Here is a 24,313-nt window from a genome sequence, read left to right as displayed (position 1 = left end):
AAAGAGATATATTGTTTGGCTAGCTACAGTACATTGTCCTTAGTTGCCATCATGGCTAGTGTTAGTTTTCTAACTAGTACTTTTAATGTACACAAGTACTGTACATTACTGTGCATTTGTAACAGTAGGACCTAAGCTATACAATAACTTAATGTTGCTAGGCTTGGCTACACAAAATAACTTACATTTATGTTGGGACTACAGTAGGCTAGGTTTCAGTTGCCTTTCAGTTAGCTTTGGGGTACACGTCAGGACTGGGGGCGGCGGTGCATGGGGGGGGGGGGGGATTTATGACGTGTTATTCTTTAGTTTTTATTTAAATAAAAGTGAAACATTTGTGGCTTGCACTGGGGAGGGCATATTTTTGTGGGTGGGATAAAAAATTAAGGATTATGTTTACCGACTGGTCGGATTATTAAGGTTGTATTGTTTGTTATTTCGAGAATTTAATTCAATTATATTTTGACTAATTTGACACAAGTTTCATTGGTTTTATAGACTGTTTGGGTGATCTTCCCTACCCCTTGCTGGCATGACCCTTGCTTAATAAACTCAACCCTCTTTTATGAGTGAGCTATAATCTAAGCGGCCTTACCAATGCATACAGCAGTTGCATAAAGTATCTACTGTACGTGCAATGAACAGCACACAGAGATAAAGTCATCGGTAATATAGAAGTACATTGTACATTACAGTCTATATACATGTGGAAAGTTCCATAAAGCACAAGTCCGCCTTTGCTTAAAATATTTTTCTTTCTTGGATCTAAATTGCTCATCCTAAGTTTATAAAAACTTTCTGAAGATGTGCTTTTCTGGTTAGATCATTCAAATTATCGTAGACATTGGAGAAACCTAGATACAGTACATGTACTGTAAGAAGGGCAGAACTAAACGTAGTGTTGACACTGTATGTTTAATAAGTTATTCAGCCAAACAAAGTTCTGAGGGAAGACAATGTTTCTATTTTGCTCTTCAAAGATAGCTTCCTGCCCTATGCTTCTTCCCTCCCCCTTCCTATGCCCCCCTACTCCCTTCCTATGCCCCCTTCCTAACTCCCTTCCTATGCCCCTCCCTAACTCCCTTCTTATGCACCCTCCCTAACTCCCTTCTAAGGCACCCTCCCTAACTCCATTTCTATGCCCCCTCCCTAACTCCCTTCCTAAGCCCCTTCCCTAACTCCCTTCCTATGTCTCCTCCCTAACTCCCTTCTTATGCACCCTCCCTAAATCCCTTCTAATGCACCCTCCCTAACTCCCTTCCTATTCCCCTCCCTAACTCCCTTCCTACAGTATGCCCCCTCCATAAATCCCTTCATATTTACTCCTCTTTTCCTGTTAGTCCCTTCCAGTACCCTCAAGGGTGACCACACTTGGGTCCTACCGGCATCTTTTGCGCCAATATCGTAGCACTTTGATACCTCAAGAATAACATGGACTAGATGCTATGTTACAGTAGTGCACCCTTTATTTTGTGATCAAATTTAAGATCTGTGCTTTAGAAATGAGTTTTCTTGAAGAGCTTTGGAAGGTAAAGTATGTAGAGATCCCACTCTAGAATACTTTGTGCCAACAATTTATAACTTTGAAGCCTCGGGTGGCCTAGATCTATGCATGTAATGTAACTGTACGTGTGAACAATTAACTCAGGCTTTGGAAATTTAGTTTTCACTCTGCGCTTTGGAAAGTATACTTACTCACTCCTTACCCCTTTACAAACAAAACCAGCCAATTAGGTATATAGGTCCATGTATATTGTTCCTGAAAGCTGGGACATTCACAAAATTGGAGTTGAAGTTCAAAACAGGACAAATACACACAGTAAGCATGGATTTGACAACACCCCTACCCCTACCCTGCTATTATTATATATCAATGAATATAAACCACAATATGCTTCCTTGTTGACTTACAAGATATTCAACAGCAGAGATCAAACAAAGCCTCAGATTGATTAAAAAAAAGTTAAACATTTCAAAGAAATCAATCCGTTGATGTTTACAGACCTAATCCACGTTCAGGATGCTGTCTTTGTGTACCGCATTATGCACGCGCTTCCTCACACATATTTTAACAATTTCTTCTCGTTTTAACTGTGACACACATGACCATAATACAAGGCAGTCTATAAGTCTCAGCTTACAACATGTACGTGCATCTCCTGCATGGAATGTGCTTCCTAATGCAATTCGAACTGCAACTTTAATACTTTCATGTTTTAATAACAAATACATTCAGCATAATTATACTTATTGATCAATTGGATATATATGTTTCCCCCAATTATAATTTTTTTTTTTAGTTCTTGCATAATTGCCTCACAAGCCTACCAGGGTTTTTTAGATACCTTTCTTTTGTAACATAAATTAATTTGCAAAGTTCTATATCACATTATTTCCAAATATTGTAATCATTGTACTGTATGTTACAAAGAAACAAATGAAATGAAATGAAAGGAAATAAAATGATTATGAAATGAAATGAAATGAAATGATATGAAATGAAATGAAATGAAATGAAAGTGTGAATAACATATGACCTTAAAACACACTTTAGTACAGTATCTTTGTATACCTGTTGTTGTGGAAGGTTGAATGAATGTGGTTGAGTTAGCCTAGATCTCTCAAAAACCACAAGAAATTGTTTTTTATTTGTTCAATGGTACTTACTGTAGTCCCTCTTGATTGCAAGAACTCTGCCAAATAGTGAGTTAAGTAAACTGATCTTCTATGACAAGCTAAAGCAGGTGAAAGGAGTCACACCGCAAAATGCTGTCACCACCGTTTATAAAATTGATACATGGATAAAATATATATTGCTAAATACTGTAACTTTGTTTTGATGTGGTTACAGATGGATAATACTTTATATTGAAGACTTGTTTCGATCTAGACCAAATATTAATTTGACAAACTACTGGTTTATGATAAAAATACACACCATTGCAATAACAAATGAATCTAGGCTAATAAACTTAAAGAATAGGAGCAGGCATAAAGTATATCTCTCCCTAACAAGGTATATCTGGTACTGCTATTGACCATTTAACCTCTTCTCTCCCAAATCTAATGCACAGGTTAGGCCCAGGTGCATCTCCAATGAACTCATTGTACAACAAACAGTTGAGTTGATACCTGCTCATAAATATACAGTATTTTGTGTAACAAAACTATTAAAGCAATACTGTATAAAGTTCATGTGTCTTGCAAACACAATCATTCCTCTAATTTCGTCTAAATTTTCATGCCACACTTTTGGGATGTACATTCTTTACAGATTCAGTGCAATGTATTCTTCAGTCAAGTTGAGTATATTTAATTCCACATGTAAAGAAAAATGTAAAAATGAAAAATGTAAACAAGTCGGCGTTATAACAAACAGATTACGTTAATTGATTCTACTGAGTGCTGAACAACCTACCTACTGTACTGTACAGGCTGTAAATAGCAACCACAAACCAACTGCATGTCTATTAAAACAGAAAAGCATCATATACAGCTTCACAGTACTTAGTGCTTTCCATACTTGAGAAAGCAGTGTGCGAAATGGAATGTAGATTTTCATTAATACTGCACTCAACACTTTGAAAAACAAAAGAACTGAAAAAGACAAGATATAAGGGTTGTACCTGTGGTAACCACGACAACGGCAGCATATGCAAAGGGGGAAGAAAGCCATACCTGATCAAGTTAAAGCATTTTTTACCAGGGCCGATGGAAATTCCACAGCAAACCCTCTCTTTGCAGTTTCTATTCAACTGCGCTGCATGTTACCCACTAATTGTCATCACATCTGTAATTACCAATTTAGTTCCTCTCATCTACGGGGCTTCCCGCAGGAAAGCCAGAGTCTTGTCTATTTGATATGCAGTATATGGCCAGGCACACTGTATGTACTCTGTCCTTGCTATCAAGGGTGCAGTGTAAAAAGTAACTTGATCTCTGGGAGGTCGTATCCTGCTGATAGCTGTGAAACCAGTCAGAATGTCTGTCTGACTTGAGCTTTACACTGCAATATGCTACTGTAATAGAAATAAGATTGTTATGCTGTACATACAACCACTGCGGCTTTACACATGTATTAACTGTACATATATATCCGTACACAAGTTTGTCAGCATTGCAAAATGCACAGTACGTAGTGCACAAGTACTGCGCATCCTACAATCCATAAAGTTCCTTTCTGAGAACATTTGAAAGATGCACTGTTGGTATCTTTTGTGACCTGGTGTGTCCTCCTCAGTTATTGTTTAACCTTAAAGTGTTTTCTTGCAAAGAAGACTAAAATACTGTAATATCGGAGTATGTATCGGTACAGTTCACAAATTACAAATATTAAAAGTATATGACAGAAAAAACAGCCATGTTTAGCAAAAGTGAACCAACGAGCAAAAACCTGTACAGATCGAAGATGGAACATTGCCCATAATGACTTTACAACATTGCTCACTGCTCTCTTAAACTAAAACCTCTAAAAGAAGATTGAAGACCTGTAAACATCTTGGTTTTGACAAAAGTGCCCAGTGGTATCTAACAAGAGGACCTAAACCAAAGACCATTGTCATGTAGTATACTGTATATTAAAGGCATTGAAGACTCGCCCCAAACCGTGTGCGGCCATCTGAAAAAAGTTAACTTTCCGTTGCTTGCAAGTGACGTTTGTTCGTGTCACTACAAAATGCACACAGCACAGTAATGAAAACTCCAAAACTTACTGGTTTGGATATTTACGAGTGACGAGCTTACCTGTCTCGCCACAACCTTAGCACCCTCATTCTACCGCGCCTAGAATGTCCTGGTAACCTTTTTAACACTGTGCACCCTCTGTGACCCGGCTTCACGGGTCACTGCCCATCCTTCTCATGAGACCAAAGCCCTCCAAAGTGGTCTCTGCCTTGGAGTTGAGTAGTAGTCCTCCCCGACAGAAGGGGAAGACTACCCCCTCGACTCCTGAACTAACATCGAATTCTGACGCTACTGACGGGAGGGGGAGTACTTCCCCCCAGTAGGGAGGGAGACTACCCTCTACGACCCCGTCCACGTCTGACCCCTTAACTCTAACAAGGAGGCCTAAAATAGCAGGAGATACTCTTAAGTTAGGCCCAACGCCCCGAACACTGTAGTGTAGATGTAGTGAGGAGACAGGTAAGTCACGAGAGAACCGAAGTGAGAAGAACATTAGTTCATAGAGAAGGGGTTATACGACACTAAAAACCCCAGTAACTCACAGTGGAACTAGGTTACTACAAGTTACTACACGTTACTACGAGTTACTACCGGTTACTACAAGTTATTACGAGTTACTACCCGTTCCTACACGATACTACGTCAAAAAAAAAACAAATTTTTACCATGAACTCACCGATAAAATTAGGTGGCCGGGCGAGGACTCGTTCGGTGGAGGCCCTTCCTTTTTTTCTCAGGTCTCTTGGCCTGTACAGGAAGGTGTATAGTCAGGTCAGTGCGACCGCTCCTCCGTCCGGCTGCGTCCCACCCCCCTCGGGGGAGGGAGGCGGGAATGGAGACAGGTAAGCTCGTCACTCGTAAATATCCAAACCAGTAAGTTTTGGAGTATTTACTTCGCTCCTCGCTTACCTGTCTCGCCACAACCTTAGCACCGAGTGGCACTGCCCGATGGTGGGAGGCCCGAGGGGTGGGACCTAATACCCGCCGGACCTCGCATCACCGCGCTACAAAACGCCGTCTCAGCCTGTAGAGAGTCCGAAAGGTAGCAGGTAACAAATGTTGTTGGCGTTCGCCAGGCTGCTGCCTTGAGAATGTCCTCCACTGGGACTCCCGCAAAAAGGGCTGTTGAGGCCGCTACTCCCCTGATATCGTGGGCTCTCGGTGTAATTGTGCCGGTTGTAAACGGGCGGATGATTTCCGCCAGCCATCGGGAAATGGTGTCTTTGGACGCCGCTGAATAAGGTGCTCTCGGTAAGATGAACAAGGTCGTGGTTGTTCCTCTAAGGTGTTGGGTCTTGTTTAGATACCATTTGAGAGCTCGGACTGGGCACCACAGTTTATCCTCTGCGATTGAAGAGAGGGATTTTATTTCGGGGATAAAAATGTCCCCCGGCAGGAAGGATAGGACCTGGTTTTTGGCTAGGAAGGCCGGATCGGGGACCATTCTTACCCCGTGGTTCTCGAACCTGATATGGTTCTGTTTGGTGGAGAGAGCGTGGAGACAGCTTCTTCTTCTTGCTGACGCCAGAGCGATCAGGAATAGCGTTTTCTTTGTAAGAGATGCCAGCGAGGCTGAGGCCATGGGTTCGTACGGCGGTTTGGTGAGTGTTTGCAGCGCTGCTGACAAACTCCACGAGGGCGCGAGTCGCCTGATTCGGGGGCGCCTGTTCGCCATCCCCCTGATGAGCTGGGAGATGTCCCTGTTGCTGCCTGGGGTGGACCCATCTGCAAACCCACGATGTATAACGGTAATTGCCGACCTGTAGTTCTTGATGGTCGACACTTGCTTGCCTTCCTCGAAGAGGGAGTGAAGGAAGTCTACCACCTGTGCCAAAGAGGTTTCGGATGGCAGTACCTGTCTGTTGTGGCACCATTCCCCGAACTTGCGTAGTCGGGAATCGTAAGTAGCAACGGTTGTTGCCCTCCTGGCGTCGGCCGCGATCGCGGCAGCCGCTTCCGAAAAGCCCCTCTGTCGAAGGGAAGTCCTGACAACTTCCACGCAACTAGTTGTAGCCCTTTGATGTCTGGGTGGATGAGGCTCCCCCGTCTTTGGGACAGCAGATGGGGCGTGTCCGGTAGGATCGCTGGGGTGTCCATTAGAAGTTGTAGGAGCTCCCCGAACCATGGTCTGCGGGGCCAGAAGGGGGCTATCAGTATGACTCTTCCTCTGGAGTGGCGGATCTTTCTCAGGACCTGGCCGATCATGCAGAGCGGCGGGAAGGCGTAAGCTTCCAGATTGTTCCATGGGAAGGACATGGCGTCGATGTGGTGCGCCCTGGGGTGGAATTGTCTGGAGCAAAAAATCTGGAGTTTGGTGTTCTCCGCCGTCGCAAACAGGTCCACCATTGGTTTGCCGAAGATTTCGAAGATCCTGTTGCATGTTTTCTGGGACAGTGCCCACTCGTTTGGGTCCATCTGTCCTCTGGATAGAGCATCGGCCATCACATTTAGTTTTCCGGCGATGTGGGACGCCCGTAATGTCATTCCGGAGTCCTTGGCTGTCATCAGGACTTCCCAGGTCAGCTGGCATAACCTCTCGGAGTGAGTGCCCCCCTGCCTGTTTATGTACGCTACCACGGTGGTACTGTCCGTGAAGACGGTGGTTACTGTATTTTTCAGGTGTTCGTGGAACGACTCTAGGGCCCGTTTGACAGCCAACATCTCTAGTGAGTTGATGTGCCATGACTTTTCTGCTGTGGACCACGTCCCCCAGGCTGTCAAGTTCTTCCAGTGGGCTCCCCACCCTGTCAATGAGGCGTCCGTCGTGACCGATGTGTTTGGCAAACTGGTGGTGAAGGGGACCCCTTGGTCCCAATTGCCTGTGTCGTGCCACCATTGTAGATGGGGGGTGATGTCTTCCGATCGGCGGATCGGCGCTGTCTGGTCCAGGGTTAGTAGGTTGGCCGTTTTCCGCAGGTGGAGTTGCAGCGGACGCATGCGTAGTCTGCATAATGTCACCACGTCGACCAGGCTGGACATTAGCCCCAGGGCTCGGAGCCACGTTCCTGTGGGTGACTCTTGTGACGATATGATCTGGGCTGTGGCCGCTCTGACTGCCTCTATCCTTTGTTCTGAGGGACTGGCTATGCCTGTGGTGAGGTCTAGTCTGGCCCCCAGGAACTGGATCGTCTGTGTTGGTGTTAGCTGGGATTTTGTTTGATTGATTATCCAACCCAGTTCCTGAAGGGTCTGCACCGTTTTCTGTACGTTGTGTGCCGCGCTGGACTTCGACTCTCCTACTATGAGCCAGTCGTCGAGGTAGGCGTACAGCGTTACTCCTTGTTTCCTGAGGTAGGCGATTACCGTTCCTGCCACTCTTGTGAAGACTCTTGGTGCCGTAGACAGGCCGAACGGGAGTGACCTGAATGTAAATCTCCTTCCGGCGTATTGGAAGGCTAGGTACCGCTGGTGACGTGGATGTATTGGTATATGTAAGTAGGCGTCCTGTAGGTCTACGCTTGCCGCCCACATGCCCTTTCTGAGCAGGGGTAGGATTAAATTTAGGGTCTCCATACGGAAACGTTTTGGTTCTACGTAATTTTTGTTGAGGGGTTTTAGGTTCAAGATCGGGCGCCAAGACCCGTCCCGTTTTTGTGTTAGAAACAGGGAGGAGCGGAAGAGGGGTCCCGCCTCTCCCGACACCTCTACAATTGCCCGCTTCGCCAGCAAGGCTGATACTTCCCCTTCTAGTGCTGCTTGTTGGCCGGGGTCGGTGGGTATTGGAGTAGGTCTTCCCCCCTCCCCGGAGGGCGGGGCGGAGGTGAACTCTATCTTGTACCCTTGTGAGATCGTCTCCAATACCCACTTGTCCCCGCCCAAAATGTCCCATTGCTGGGTGAAAAGTGACAGTCTCCCCCCCACCTGCGGCGTTGCAGTGGTGAGGTGGGCACCCCTAGGGCCGGGCGGCAAACGGTGGTCTAGTGGAGGAGCGGTCGCCGTCCCGTCGGGTCGTCGCCGGGCTTCTGCCTGAGCCTCGTGTTCCCCACGGGCGAGGTGGTCGGCTAGTTGTTCCTCTTGATCTGCCCCGTGGGGTACCTCTCATGGGTGTCCTGAGGGACGTTCCTCTGCCTCCTCTGGTTGGTCTAGATTCTCTTAGGCGGTGCGGTCTTGACCTGAATCTCTCAGAGGAGCGGAATTCCGATTTGGCCAATGTCTCTCTGCGTGAGACTTCCTCCTGGAGTTTTTGTTGGAAGCTACCAGCGAAGAGGTCGTCTCCCAAGGAGGGCAGGGCTAGCATTCTCTCCTTAGCTTCCACGGACGGCCAGCGGATGGAGGAGATGACGTTTTTCCTTCTGGCCTTGACTGAACGTATAGCGACTCTAGCAAACTGGTCGAAGGCCAGTCTCACAAGCGGTCCGAGGAGTAGTAAAAGTTGGCCTGCCTCGTTTCTGGACACGTAGGTATCGTCCTGTGGAAGTTGTTGGTGATATCTCATCAGCACCTCCGCGGTCAGCATGAGAACAGAAGTAAACTTCATTCCGGAGCGTGCGGCCAGGTCGACATCAACTAGGAGCTCCTCTAGCTTCTTCTGGCTAGGATTTTTGAAGATGTGTGAGGAGGAAGAGCCCTGCTCGGACCTTAGCTTTTCTCTAGCCTCCTGCGGTATGGTCGGGCATTTGAAAAGGGTTTTCCATGCTTCGTCTGGGACCCTGATGGCTCGTTCCGCTTTTGCCGGGAACGCGGTCCACCTCTTTTTGTCCGCGATAGCCTCGAACCTGTCATAACAGGAGGCGTCGACTGGAATGGTAGATTTCGGACGGGTAGAGGTCTCCCCTGTGGCTGTGAGTTTGGAAACTCGGGTCGGTTTAGTTGTCACTTCGGGGGTGTCTTCGAACCCAAGGTGTTTGCGGAAGATTTCTGCCACCCGCGTGGTTAGTTCCGGGGGTAAACTGCCTCCCGCCGTGGGAGCTTCCTCTTCCTCGAAGATGCCTGGGAACTCCTCTTCCAAAGGGTCGAACTCCGGGGGGACGTCAGAGTTGTCCTCCAGACCCGATAGATTTACGGAGGCTCTGCAGTCCAGAGTGTCCTCTCCGAGGGTGACTGCCTCCGGTTCCAGGGGGGGTTCCGGGACCGTAGTGGTCGTTGTAGCCGCTTTTTGGCTCCCGGCTTCTGTTTCTGCCTCAGCTCTCTGTTGTTCTCTCTCGAGGAGCGGCTTTAGGAGACCTGTCAATTGGGCTAGCCACGAGGGCTCTTCCTCGTGACGCTGTTTGTGTGGTCGATACCTCCTCTTAGCCCTACGGTATCCATCATCGGAGGAGTCGGAAGACTGGTCTGATGCTGGCGACCATCCCCTCCTGGTACCTCGTCTGGGGGATCGGGACCGTGATCGGGTGCGGTCCCGTCTGGCCGGGTTGCGTGAGGGATTCCTTCCTCTGCTCTCTCGGTCGGGGATCCCAGCTGGGGATCGTGATGGCTGTGGTTCTCGGTCCCCGCTCCGGGACCGGCTCTGGTTGGACAGCGATCCTCCGGCCTCTGGCTCTCTGCTGTGCGCCCCGGAAGGAGCTCGAGTTGGGCTTGTCGGTGCCCGTGGCACCTGCCTCTCCGGCGGGTTATTTCTCTGCGACCCAGATTGGGAAGCCTTCTCGGTGCCGGCGAGGCCGGACTTTTTCTTGGGCACTTTTCTCTTGGCCGGAGCCTTGCCCTTGTCTTTGCCTTTCCCCTTGGTCATGACTGATCCGGACGTCGCCGGGACCGTGGGAGGCATTTTCTCTCTCTCTTTCTCTCTTTCTCTTTCTCTCTCTCCTTCTCTTTCTCTCTCTTTCCCTTTCTCTCCTTCTTCCTCGGCCCCTACTGGGCCCCTCTCCAACACCTCTCCTTCTTCTTCCTCTCCTAACTGTGCTCGGTCTCCCGTTGTTCGGGACCCACTGGGGTTGGGGAGCAGGTCGAGTTTATCCTGAAGTTTGCTTCTCTGGCCTGCTAGCCAGGTATCAATGTCTAGCCATTGGTTGGGGGTGAAGTTGATACACACTAGGCAGGGGTCCCTCCTCGTGCACGTACGGCACTTGGGACAGAGATCGTGCTCATCCCAGGCCCTCCCTGGCCGGAACATAGAGCAGTTAACGCACTTCAACTGGCTTCTGGACATGACTGAAAAACCCCGGTTAAGGAAGAAGAATCTAACAAAACGATAGGAGAGGGAAGCTAAAAAAGGGGGAGAGAAGCAATAAGATCTGTGGGAAAACACACTGGGCTTAACACCGTGCCTCGGCTAGAGGCCCGCGGCTTACAATGGTAACAATTAGGCCTAAGCCGACCCACAAAGTCTAACTAACTAGCAAGTTAACGAAGGGCAGGGAGGAGAGAAGACAACGAATTAACGAAAATAACGAATAATGAAGGCAGGAGAATAAAAGTGAACAACAAAATTGAACAACTAAACAGTGGGTGAGGGAAAAGCGTGATAGCGTGTGTAGCCTAAAAAGGCGGGAACTAGCGTAACTACGGTAAACAAATCGCAGAACTGCTACCCACGCAAGTTTTCTGCACAGAAAAAACGGCGCGAGCGCCGTTAACAAAACCCAGCCCTAAAAAGCCTCCCAAGAATAGGAAAAGGATACTTATCGGGCTGCAACGGTTAGAATGCTTCAGCAAACAGTAGGTGGAAAAAAAATTCCGATTCTAGGAACCAAAAATGGACAGAAATCGATGGAATAATATCCGCTCGAAAAAAAACGATGTAGACGCTTTGGTTGGTAGAATGAGAAGGATGGGCAGTGACCCGTGAAGCCGGGTCACAGAGGGTGCACAGTGTTAAAAAGGTTACCAGGACATTCTAGGCGCGGTAGAATGAGGGTGCTAAGGTTGTGGCGAGACAGGTAAGCGAGGAGCGAAGTAAATCGTGATACTGTACCTTGTTATCTCTAGCTGGACCTGAGATGTCCATCGCTGTATTGTTTGTACACTGTGCTGTGGGTATTGACCGCAGCTGTATGTACTGACTGTACACTAGTGTCTAATTACCGACGGTAGCAAGCTGTGTGTGTGTATTTTCTGGGATCGATAGTGGTGTCTAACACTTCTGTTACACCTCATTCGAAACTATTGTAGGTCAGATTACCGGCATTTGACGTCTTCACACCCTTTAAATAAGTCTAAAATGATACGTGTTTACAGTATGACACTTGTTCCCCATTATATTAGAAAATGATCATATTAATTTGTGATGTGATGGTCATGCTGATAACGCTGCTTTTATATTCAAGTCATATTGGCAGATATTGCATTACCAAGTCAAATTTATTTTCGTGGTTCATTTCATGACTTATATTGAAGCCCATTGTGAAAGCACAAACATAGAAAATCAAATAACACCACCTGTGTAATTAAAGTTTCTAGTTGAGATATTCGATCTTTGTTTTAGAGGTCTTCGTTTTAAGACACACCCTATTTACCACTACATTATTTACACCAGAACAGAAGATTGCAATGCACACAGACATTAATCAGTGGTTTGAGTACTAAATGACAGGTACAGTGCAGTACTTACAAACACAACAGTATGGCTACCGAAATGTTACCCACAGACTCCACAGTTCGACTATTACTGTACGTACAGTATCTTCAAATTGGCAGGTAGTTAAATACACTGTATGCTACTGTTTAATACGAACAATTCATGAGAACCGCAACCATGAATGTTACAAACATTAATTGTAACATACGCAGTATACCCCCTGTCCAGGTTACAATTTACATTAATCTGTAACTACAACATGAGACATCTTCCTGTGAAATGGTACTAGAGTAGTGGGAATCCCAAAAATGAATTATGCACACATTACTTCATTACAGTTACATAACTTTCATGACATTAAAACATGCTTCATTCAATTATACACAGTAATGCCTTTAAGGTAAATGAGTGACTATTATCTCACACCATATCAAGAGTACTTGAAGCTAAAAACTTAAAAACAAATTCTTTTGTATTTGAACACTTCAATTGTTTCCCTTTCACTGAAAATCCCAATATACGAGGAAGGTAAAGTACATACTATACAGATACAAAATGATGTCTATTTGATTCTAATAAATCTTGAAGCATATTATACTGTATCAGATGGCACAGTGAATACTTTGGTGACAGAAAGTTCTTCTGAAATTTAAATTGAAAGGTTTACCTTGGTATTGCACCGACACCTAGCTGGTACTGTCGAGTCACAATGGAGTGGTGGTGATGGCTGTATTTCTACATGTACGTACAGTAGGGTATGATGTTAGACTCAGCACTTAGCTTAGACAGTTGACATTGTGCAAAGTAAGCGGGGCCTGAAGGTCTCTCTTTCTTCCCTCCCAGCAGGGGTAACTTTTGTATCAGAACAAAGCCAGACCGACTGGGTGATTCTGTACCAGTCGCACACCTGCAATTTCAGTATCTTTGGCTGTTGCCCATGGATGACATTCAAAGGCATAAAACATTGTCTATTTGATTTTTGGGGGGAAGGTGGAGATTACCAGAGTGGGGTCGAGTTTACAAATTGATCAAAGGCGAGATGCTTTCACCCGCGCGAGAACAGAACCGTGCCACGTGACGTAATGCGACAGGATTTACTGTAGTACTGTATGTAGCGGCTGATAAACAGTAGCACCTGCGGTGTTTGGACCACTTGATTCAAACTCTCGGTTCAAGAGTGCGAGACAAAACTCCAAGATTTGCACCAGTTGTGCTCCATACCGAGCATGTTAGAGACTAGAATGATGAAACCAGAGGTGTTCCTGTGTTCTTACAAGTATACAGGACATGAATATGTTAGACTAGAATGATGAAATCAGAGGTGTTCTTCTGTTCTGAAGTATTGTAATTTCAAGTTTGCAGGACATGAATGATATGTTAGAGACTAGAATGATGAAACCAGAGGTGTTCTTGTGTTCTGAAGTATTGTATTTTCAATTATGCAGGACATGAATCATATGTTAGAGACTGGAATGATGAAACCAGAGGTGTTCTTGTGATCTTATGTATTGTATTTTCAAGTATGCAGGACATGAATGATATGTTAGAGACTAGAATGATGAAACCAGAGGTGTTCTTGTGTTCTGAAGTATTGTAATTTCAAGTTTGCAGGACATGAATGATATGTTTGAGACTAGAATGATGAAACCAGAAGTGTTCTTGTGTTCTGAAGTATTGTAATTTCAAGTTTGCAGGACATGAATGATATGTTAGAGTCTAGAATGATGAAGCCAGAGGTGTTCTTGTGTTCTGAAGTATTGTAATTTCAAGTTTGCAGGACATGAATGATATGTTAGAGACTAGAATGATGAAACCAGAGGTGTTCCTGTGTTCTGAAGTATTGTAATTTCAAGTTTGCAGGACATGAATGATATGTTAGAGACTAGAATGATGAAACCAGAGGTGTTCTTGTGTTCTGAAGTATTGTAATTTCAAGTTTGCAGGACATGAATGATATGTTAGAGACTAGAATGATGAAACCAGAGGTGTTCTTGTGTTCTGAAGTATTGTAATTTCAAGTTTGCAGGACATGAATGATATGTTAGAGACTAGAATGATGAAACCAGAAGTGTTCTTGTGTTCTGAAGTATTGTAATTTCAAGTTTGCAGGACATGAATGATATGTTAGAGACTAGAATGATGAAACCAGAAGTGTTCTTGTGTTCTGAAGTATTGTAATTTCAAGTTTGCAAGACATGAATGATATGTTAGAGACTAGAATGATGAAACCAGAAGTGTTCTTGTGTTCTGAAGTATTGTAATTTCAAGTTTGCAGGACATGAATGATATGTTAGAGACTAGAATGATGAAACCAGAGGTGTTCTTGTGTTCTGAAGTATTGTAATTTCAAGTTTGCAGGACATGAATGATATGTTAGAGACTAGAATGATGAAACCAGAGGTGTTCTTGTGTTCTGAAGTATTGTAATTTCAAGTTTGCAGGACATGAATGATATGTTAGAGACTAGAATGATGAAACCAGAGGTGTTCTTGTGTTCTGAAGTATTGTAATTTCAAGTTTGCAGGACATGAATGATATGTTAGAGACTAGAATGATGAAACCAGAAGTGTTCTTGTGTTCTGAAGTATTGTAATTTCAAGTTTGCAGGACATGAATGATATGTTAGAGACTAGAATGATGAAACCAGAAGTGTTCTTGTGTTCTGAAGTATTGTAATTTCAAGTTTGCAAGACATGAATGATATGTTAGAGACTAGAATGATGAAACCAGAAGTGTTCTTGTGTTCTGAAGTATTGTAATTTCAAGTTTGCAGGACATGAATGATATGTTAGAGACTAGAATGATGAAACCAGAAGTGTTCTTGTGTTCTGAAGTATTGTAATTTCAAGTTTGCAAGACATGAATGATATGTTAGAGACTAGAATGATGAAACCAGAAGTGTTCTTGTGTTCTGAAGTATTGTAATTTCAAGTTTGCAGGACATGAATGATATGTTAGAGACTAGAATGATGAAACCAGAAGTGTTCTTGTGTTCTGAAGTATTGTAATTTCAAGTTTGCAGGACATGAATGATATGTTAGAGACTAGAATGATGAAACCAGAAGTGTTCTTGTGTTCTGAAGTATTGTAATTTCAAGTTTGCAGGACATGAATGATATGTTAGAGACTAGAATGATGAAACCAGAAGTGTTCTTGTGTTCTGAAGTATTGTAATTTCAAGTTTGCAAGACATGAATGATATGTTAGAGACTAGAATGATGAAACCAGAAGTGTTCTTGTGTTCTGAAGTATTGTAATTTCAAGTTTGCAAGACATGAATGATATGTTAGAGACTAGAATGATGAAACCAGAGGTGTTCTTGTGTTCTGAAGTATTGTAATTTCAAGTTTGCAGGACATGAATGATATGTTAGAGACTAGAATGATGAAACCAGAAGTGTTCTTGTGTTCTGAAGTATTGTAATTTCAAGTTTGCAAGACATGAATGATATGTTAGAGACTAGAATGATGAAACCAGAAGTGTTCTTGTGTTCTGAAGTATTGTAATTTCAAGTTTGCAGGACATGAATGATATGTTAGAGACTAGAATGATGAAACCAGAAGTGTTCTTGTGTTCTGAAGTATTGTAATTTCAAGTTTGCAAGACATGAATGATATGTTAGAGACTAGAATGATGAAACCAGAAGTGTTCTTGTGTTCTGAAGTATTGTAATTTCAAGTTTGCAGGACATGAATGATATGTTAGAGACTAGAATGATGAAACCAGAAGTGTTCTTGTGTTCTGAAGTATTGTAATTTCAAGTTTGCAGGACATGAATGATATGTTAGAGACTAGAATGATGAAACCAGAGGTGTTCTTGTGTTCTGAAGTATTGTAATTTCAAGTTTGCAAGACATGAATGATATGTTAGAGACTAGAATGATGAAACCAGAGGTGTTCTTGTGTTCTGAAGTATTGTAATTTCAAGTTTGCAGGACATGAATGATATGTTAGAGACTAGAATGATGAAACCAGAGGTGTTCCTGTGTTCTGAAGTATTGTAATTTCAAGTTTGCAGGACATGAATGATATGTTAGAGACTAGAATGATGAAACCAGAGGTGTTCCTGTGTTCTGAAGTATTGTAATTTCAAGTTTGCAGGACATGAATGATATGTTAGAGACTAGAATGATGAAACCAGAAGTGTTCTTGTGTTCTGAAGTATTGTAATTTCAAGTTTGCAGGACATGAATGATATGTTAGAGACTAGAATGATGAAACCAGAGGTGTTCCTGTGTTCTGAAGTATTGTAATTTCAAGTTTGCAGGACATGAATGATATGTTAGAGACTAGAATGATGAAACCAGAGGTGTTCTTGTGTTCTGAAGTATTGTAATTTCAAGTTTGCAGGACATGAATGATATGTTAGAGACTAGAATGATGAAACCAGAAGTGTTCTTGTGTTCTGAAGTATTGTAATTTCAAGTATGCAGGACATGAATGATATGTTAGAGACTAGAATGATGAAACCAGAGGTGTTCTTGTGTTCTGAAGTATTGTAATTTCAAGTTTGCAGGACATGAATGATATGTTAGAGACTAGAATGATGAAACCAGAGGTGTTCCTGTGTTCTGAAGTATTGTAATTTCAAGTTTGCAGGACATGAATGATATGTTAGAGACTAGAATGATGAAACCAGAGGTGTTCTTGTGTTCTGAAGTATTGTAATTTCAAGTTTGCAGGACATGAATGATATGTTAGAGACTAGAATGATGAAACCAGAGGTGTTCTTGTGTTCTGAAGTATTGTAATTTCAAGTTTGCAGGACATGAATGATATGTTAGAGACTAGAATGATGAAACCAGAGGTGTTCTTGTGTTCTGAAGTATTGTTATTTCAAGTTTGCAGGACATGAATGATATGTTAGAGACTAGAATGATGAAACCAGAGGTGTTCCTGTGTTCTGTAGTATTGTATTTTCAATTATGCAGGACATGAATGATATGTTAGAGACTAGAATGATGCAACCAGAGGTGTTCTTGTGTTCTGAAGTATTGTAATTTCAAGTTTGCAGGACATGAATGATATGTTAGAGACTAGAATGATGAAACCAGAGGTGTTCTTGTGTTCTGTAGTATTGTATTTTCAAGTATACAGGACATGAATGATATGTTAGAGACTAGAATGATGAAACCAGAGGTGTTCTTGTGTTCTGAAGTATTGTATTTTCAATTATGCAGGACATGAATGATATGTTAGAGACTAGAATGATGAAACCAGAGGTGTTCTTGTGTTCTGAAGTATTGTAATTTCAAGTTTGCAGGACATGAATGATATGTTAGAGACTAGAATGATGAAACCAGAGGTGTTCTTGTGATCTTATGTATTGTATTTTCAAGTATGCAGGACAGGAATGATATGTTAGAGTCTAGAATGATGAAGCCAGAGGTGTTCTTGTGTTCTGAAGTATTGTATTTTCAAGTATGTAGGACAGGAATGATTTGTTAGAGACCTAAATGATGAAACAGGAGGGAATGATATGAAAGCCTCAATCTTCCCAAAACTTACTGGTTTGGTGATTTACTTTGCTCCTCTCTTACCTGTCTCCATCTCTACATAGATATGCACTTTCCTTTCTACCTTAGCTACATGACTGGACACATTTTAGCACTGCGCCCTCTATTCCTACTTCCAGGCACCTCACACTTTTTCCTCCTCCTGTATCTACCCTTCAGAAGTGAAGCTACCTGAATTTTCTGCAGAATTTGCATTTGACTGTTTGCTATCGGTTTCTTTACACTTTGAGTAACAGAGGAGTAAGTAAATGCCACTGGTTTAGAGTCATTTAAAAACAACCTTACAGAACTGAATCTACTAAAAGCATGCTAGCTCAATGTAAATTGATACGTGAATCTTACAACACAAAACATAGCAAAACAGACCTGATTACATATAACTGTGGTAAATATCTCATGTGTTAAACCTATTTACCCGTCATATGTATGTACTGCGGCAGATGGCCTACAAGATTCTCCAGGGTAGCAAACTAATCATATCTTTATGGTACTCACTCTAAGGAATGTTATTTACATGAATTAAGCTGTTTGTTGGACTACACCAAATAAGTTAAACTCACCTTTAATTTGAGCGATAAGTGCGTCTCCCTTTTCCTCTCCTGTACCTTAAAAATATTCTGGCAGTTAATATCCCAGACAAATAAACACAAGCTACAGTACAGTATGTACGTCAGGAAGTAATTGAGTGTTTGAGGTTCATAACGCAAGGATTGGTTTTGTAATCTCTCGGACTTAAATGACTAAGTGTTGGAAATACAAATATTCTGTCTACCAAAAAGTGCAATTTTGCAGAACTTTGTGTTACAAGCAATTGAATCACTTTGTGTGTTGAATTTTGCTATATAGCAAAATTCAACACACAAAGTGATTCAATTGCTTGTAACACAAAGTTCTGCAAAATTGCACTTTTTGGTAGACAGAATATTTGTATTATATGGTATTCAGCTCCATGTGTGCGTTTAACGATGTTTGACAATTGTCACGTTTGAGGGCATGAGAGGAAAACGTTCAATAATTGCAATTATAACAGCAACTCAGTTGAAATAGCTGAGGTGCACAAAGGAGACCCACTCAATTATTATTTCTCTCAAGTAGCTAATGTATCAGATCCGTACTTATTCTGTTAATTTATACCGTTGAATCAAATTCATACTGGGACGTAAGACATCGAAAGTTAAAAAATACCTCTTCAATGGATTTCTGAATGCAAGTCGGGCTCTGAGATTCTCCCTGTGGGCACAAAGAGCAACCAGCCTCGAGTTCAGCTGCATCTCCCTGGAGTAAACTGTAAAGGCAATGTCTACACCTCAAAGACGATTTCAGTTGATGACCAGCGGCAGCATCAGCCATGGCTAATGATGGTCACCTACATCAGGAAAGCAAATAGAAATGATATTACATTTGTTTTGAACTACTGTACCACTGTACCAATGTCATGCTGTTTAAGTCACTTTGAAGTTTGTTTTGGCATCACTCTCATACTAGAGCCATTTCAGACATGTGGTAAGTGGGAATCCAATGTTGTTTCACTGGAGAGTAGCTTTTAGTATGTACAGTATGGTACACCGCTCAAGCTATGAAGTACTGTTGCAGTGCTGTAGCCTAAAAAAAAGTAAGCGTGGGGGTTGATTTCATTACATCATTTCAGTTGGGAAGAAAATGAGGAGGTGCTCAACTGTATGGACACAGATAGGAAATTCTCCTGTAGTTAACAATATAGCAAACATTTCTATTCATATTTAGTAACATACTGTAACAAGTTGCATTGTTATTGAGAGCAAACAATATCCGTCATTAAAGGAATGCTGAATTTGGTCCCCAATATGCTAGATATTCAAATATGGTCACCTTTTGGTCAAAATTCTTATACTGCTTTTATTATAACTTCAAGAAAATTTTCCTCACTGGGACATGCAGTCATCTTGTGTGTTCCTTAAAAATGTCTGACAAATATTTGGAGAATAAAGACCTCCAGGAAAGTACTTTTTGAAAACTTCTAGCAATTACAGCATGCTATAATTTGGGGCCTATACTGACTACTGTACCTTTAAGTCAATGGCTTGAGTCCCATTCTATTATTGTCATTATTACACCGGTGCTTATATAGCGCAAAACCCCAAGGTTCAATGCGCCTAACAAAACAAATACAAAACACGAAAATAAAATTGAATACACTTAACAATCTATAGGCTTGTTTGAAATAAAACGTCTTTAACGCTGATTTGAAAGTGCTGATAGAGGTCTAGTCTTTGCAAAGTCCTTAGAGGATCATGTGATTGTTGGATTTATGTAGCGAAGACATGACTGGGATATATACATGTACAGTAGTCACAACATGACTTAGAAAAAGTAACAGATGCACAGTCAGCAGTCATTGAGCTAAGTTGTGTTTTCAGTATCTCTTCCTCTACATTGGTATGGTCGGCAGGATTATTGTGCATTATTGTCCATTGACACAGCTTCTCTCAGCAAGCAACCAAGTGCCATATTCTTCTATTATCATAATGCATACAGTTCACCAACAGTATATAGCTAAAATATTGGTCAAGTATCCAGGAGATTTAATGAGCAATATTTTCAAGTTTACTGCCTGGTTAATAGTGTGAATACAGTACCATGTTTCCACAACCCTGTGTCAAGTTATTTTGGGCATTGCCATTATCATGCATGAGGGATAGGCCATATTTTAGCCATTCTCATTGTAGAGAGAACAAACAGACAGTAGACACAATCAGTGATACTAATGAAGCTAACCATCAATTTCAAACACAAACTGTTGAAACAGATAACATTTGTGACTAAAATGATGGTTCAAATATTCCATAAGATTTCCTGAAACATTATAATGGTGGCTTCCTACTGTACCCAGAGTGTTTCTTGTTGAGACTGCAGCAACAAGGCCTAATGTTATGACATTTGTGTGCACACTTCTGATCATGTAATATACAGTATGTAGTGCAAAGTCAAACTGCAAACATTGCTACCCTTTACACAGTCATTTAAACAAGAATGTTAAACTACCTGTATGCACCAGTAGCATGAAGTTCAACAACATACATGTGTGTTCAATGAGTACTGAAGATCAAAGAATGTTTGCAGATGACATTTGGTACTTAAGGGACTACTGCACTTAGCACTATTTGATCAAATCATGCTTGTAGTCTCACTAAAAAATCTAAACATAGGCTTCAAAATTTTCAAAATAAATTGATCAGGTTTACTTTAGGTCTGAAAGTGTGTGATCAATACTATAATTCCTCAGCATTTCAAACTTCCAAATTGGTTTTCTGTTACGTGTAGAGTTAATTTAATTCTTTTACAGTTGACTCATATGTTAAAGATAATTACTGTAACTAACTCTGCTCCAAGCTATCTGTCTAACTTGACAATGTCTAGCTCGTTGCATAGAACTAACTAGAGGAACTTAAAAATGAACACTGTTTTACAACTCATTTTTATAGGTCTATTCTAGTTAAAGGCAGTCTACTTTTCTTTATTCTGCCAGTAACTTGTGGAATTCTTTTCCTATGGAACTTCAGAGCATCACTAGTCTTCATGCATTGAAATGGGAATTAAAAAAAAAAAATTCTGGACTTACTAATTGCCAAAGGGTCTGGGGATTTTATATATCCTATGAGACAAAGTTTATTGTCTTGCTTGTTTTAAGATTAAAGGATTTATGTTTTTTAGTGTTTTCTCTTTACTTATTGTTTTAGTGTTTTGTATGTATGTACAGTGACCACAATGGGAATAAGTCTGCCAGACAGAATTTTCTGTGTTATCCTTACACTAATTGTCTTGTATTGTCTTTTATACTTTGGTGTGAAATCAAAGTTAATCAAATCAGAATGAGAAAACTCGCTTGAAACTTTTTAGCATGGACATCTCCTTAGGGAACTAACAGATATGTTGTTAGCTCTGTACAGAACTTTTATGATACTTTAATCATGTGTTAGGGAATCCTGTGCATAAATAAATTGTGCGTATGAGGTTGCGTCCACCAGTTGCAAGTATTTCCAAGACTTTCCATCCGGGATAGCTAAAAAAAATTGCCCTCCAGGATGAAGAATCCTAGACTGACTATGATGTGTGAAGTATAGATGTTTTTTTGGTGGCCAGTTTTGGTCAGTCTAGCATTCAGCAGAATAATGATGGGCCTGTATGTTTCATTTACTGTTGTACATTGACATGGGGCTTGATGCTGGATTTTTATACCGTAAAATGCTAGATGTTGATCTTACACTTAATTAGCATACTGTAAGTGTTTAGATTCCTGTCACATCAGAGTTTGGAATATGTTGTACATATATTCCTTACTGATTCACTTAGATTTTCACACACACACACAAAAAAAAAAAAAAGTAAATGAAATAACAGAAAAGTGTCTAGGAAATTTTAGACAATGGGAAAAAACAAAGAAATTCAATTTAATTTTAAGTCAAACCAGGGGCCCAGCAGTCTACCAACTGAGCTATCCAGCCCTTAGTTGGTGGCGATCCCTCTTTAGTCACTGCTTCGCTTGGGGATGCCAAACTGAAGCCAGAGTGCCTTGCATACTGTATAACCAGGGCACACCCCCCCCCCCCCCTGTTTCATTTGATACAACCCAGAAAGAGGCAGGAAAGGGATTTCAAGCAAACTAAGTATTTTGTAGATAAGTCAATGAAGAACAGAAAGCAACTGAGAAATTTCAGACAATGGAAAAGAGCAACGAAAATTTGGCAATAACATGTGTCCTCTGCATTACAAGGACAATGCTCTACCATTCTAAGAAAAGAAATTGACAGTTTGCAATATTGCTGTCTTGCATTACCTATCCAACTACGGTAGCATAGGCCACCTGACACATATCACAGGCACAAGCATAGCTTTCTGATTTGAATGCTAGCCTTTTTTCAGACAGTAAATGTTACACTCATCAGCATACTACTACTGGTACTAGCCTAACTTGGTCCTTACTTAGGCCTAAGAAAGGACACTGATGTTATTACTAGTAACACAGGCTATTTTATTATAAGGCCTAGGCATGCAGTACAGTACAACCAATAGTGTGATTTGAGTAAAGCCTTCTTTATCCCGGCTAGAAGTTAGTCCGTACCTACCCCAACAATATAGATAAGGCAAAGACTAGGCTAGGCCTACTGTAACTTAGTAACTTATTGTTACTGTTAGTGTTAGGTTTAACCTAGGCCTACAGCTACTATAGGCCTAGACTTCTGTAAGTTCAATTAGCGATACTGATTTCTAATACAGGGAATAGGCCTAGCACAACATTATTCATAGTAGCCGAATGTTTGTCTTGGTTTAGATTCTAATACTGGAGTGATGTACTATAATATGGTGTAATTCAAGAAATATGGCAGGGTAGGTTACACAGCGGCATAAAAGAAACTTTTTACATGCTTACGGAGATCGATGGGCAGATACTTCTTGTACTTTTCAAGCAAAGTCTTGCGAAGCTCACTTAGGATGACAACTCCATCAGGCCTGACGTATAAAGTTAACACACAGTAGTAGTATGTACAGTAGCAAGGTGATTCGTTGATTCAGATAGTTTTTCATGTAGTGTTGTACAACTTAGATTGTTGTTTACGCTGTGACAGCTAGATTGTTACGCGCGGTAGTCCTCAAGGGACAGATCAGGCAGTGGCGGCGGAACCAGGGGGGCTTGGGGGGGGGCTGTCATATCCGTAAGATTAATTAATGAATGTTTGAATGGAGTGTATTTACATAATATGTCAAAGTTCATGGGGCAGTGGCGGCGGAACCGGGGGGGGGGGGCTTGGGGGGCTCAGCCCCCCAATGAAAAAGTTGAGGGGGCAAATGCATGATAAGCCCCCAATATTTACCAAGGCTCCGAAACGTGCATCTGCCCATTTTTCAATGCATACTTGTCGATCTGTCCGATGCACACGTATACTCTATAGGTGTAATAATTTTAGTAATTGCTGGGGGACCCTCGGCCCGTCCCCTGGCTATAGACCACATTGTCACCCCAACCGCGTCTTCACGCCCCGTGAAAAGTGGAAGCAGTGAGTGTGAGTACCGGTAAGCGTAACACAACTTCGTCTTAGGCCAATGACTTGCCTCATTTCAGCCAGTTCTCCAACATCCCCTTACTTAGTGGCGGAGCGTCCATATATACAGTCAGGGGGCGGATGCCCCCCCCCCCCCCCTGACGGACTCAAATGGACTGCTGGCGCCCTTTTCAGCTTTTCACTACTTTTTACTTATTCGCGATTTTTGACTATTTTATTGCGCTCTCGTATACCTATTGACATTTGTCATATTCTGTTGGTGTAATTTTCCGACAAAATGGCGACGACACCTATTTATTCTCCGTTTATCTGCAAATTAGCAAGGCCCCAGAAAGGGTCATTTCCTGCAATCTAGGGAGTATCTTTACTCAAAAATTTTCTGTACGCTCCGCGCCAACCTGTGGTTGCGCTCCGCTTAGATAGTGTCGAAAGCGCCCCTACAGACCATTCTGCGGCCCTCCCTGACCAATACTCTAGCTCCGCCACTGCCCTTACTACACTCAAAAACATCTTTGCGAGTACACTACGAGTAATAGCTACTCTCTTAATAAACCATCGAATATACAAATTACAATGTTTTACAGACTTTTACGTGCAATCTGAGAAATTGCAGGCTTGAGACC

The 24,313-nt window shown here is 42.3% G+C and overlaps 2 protein-coding genes across 3 annotated transcripts in view; both read right to left on the bottom strand.

Annotated features, from left to right (window-relative positions):
• LOC139966137 (uncharacterized) overlaps window positions 1–23,220 on the bottom strand; it is a 36,192-nt gene extending 12,972 nt beyond the window's left edge. Inside the window, exons 1-2 of one of the 2 annotated variants that reach the window (XM_071968860.1) lie at window positions 23,060–23,220; window positions 18,838–19,018 (exon numbers count right to left, since the gene is read on the bottom strand). In XM_071968860.1, coding sequence (XP_071824961.1) covers window positions 18,838–19,002 — 165 coding nt within the window. In that variant the 5' untranslated portion in view covers window positions 19,003–19,018; window positions 23,060–23,220. Of the gene's footprint in view, window positions 1–12,803; window positions 13,241–18,837; window positions 19,019–23,059 lie in introns of those variants that run through there. The other variant, XM_071968861.1, reaches the window with a different exon arrangement.
• Window positions 8,545–11,501, bottom strand: LOC139966135 (uncharacterized). The gene is made up of 2 exons (XM_071968857.1): window positions 11,241–11,501; window positions 8,545–10,770 (listed from the first exon to the last, which is right to left on the bottom strand). Exon 2 carries the CDS (start codon window positions 10,766–10,768, stop codon window positions 8,576–8,578), a length of 2,193 nt encoding a protein of 730 aa, XP_071824958.1. The 5' UTR covers window positions 10,769–10,770; window positions 11,241–11,501; the 3' UTR covers window positions 8,545–8,575.
• Window positions 23,221–24,313: the final 1,093 nt, after the last annotated feature.

This window comes from Apostichopus japonicus, chromosome 4, assembly GCF_037975245.1.
Source record: "Apostichopus japonicus isolate 1M-3 chromosome 4, ASM3797524v1, whole genome shotgun sequence".
In the NCBI taxonomy this organism is placed as follows: domain Eukaryota; kingdom Metazoa; phylum Echinodermata; class Holothuroidea; order Aspidochirotida; family Stichopodidae; genus Apostichopus; species Apostichopus japonicus.
Note: the sequence above shows the minus strand (reverse complement) of the source record. Positions and strands in the feature narration are given on the sequence as shown.

Coding starts and splice junctions, on each gene's coding strand:
- LOC139966135 (XM_071968857.1), bottom strand. CDS start 10,768: ATGTCCAGAAGCCAGTTGAAGTGCGTTAACTGCTCTATGTTCCGGCCA.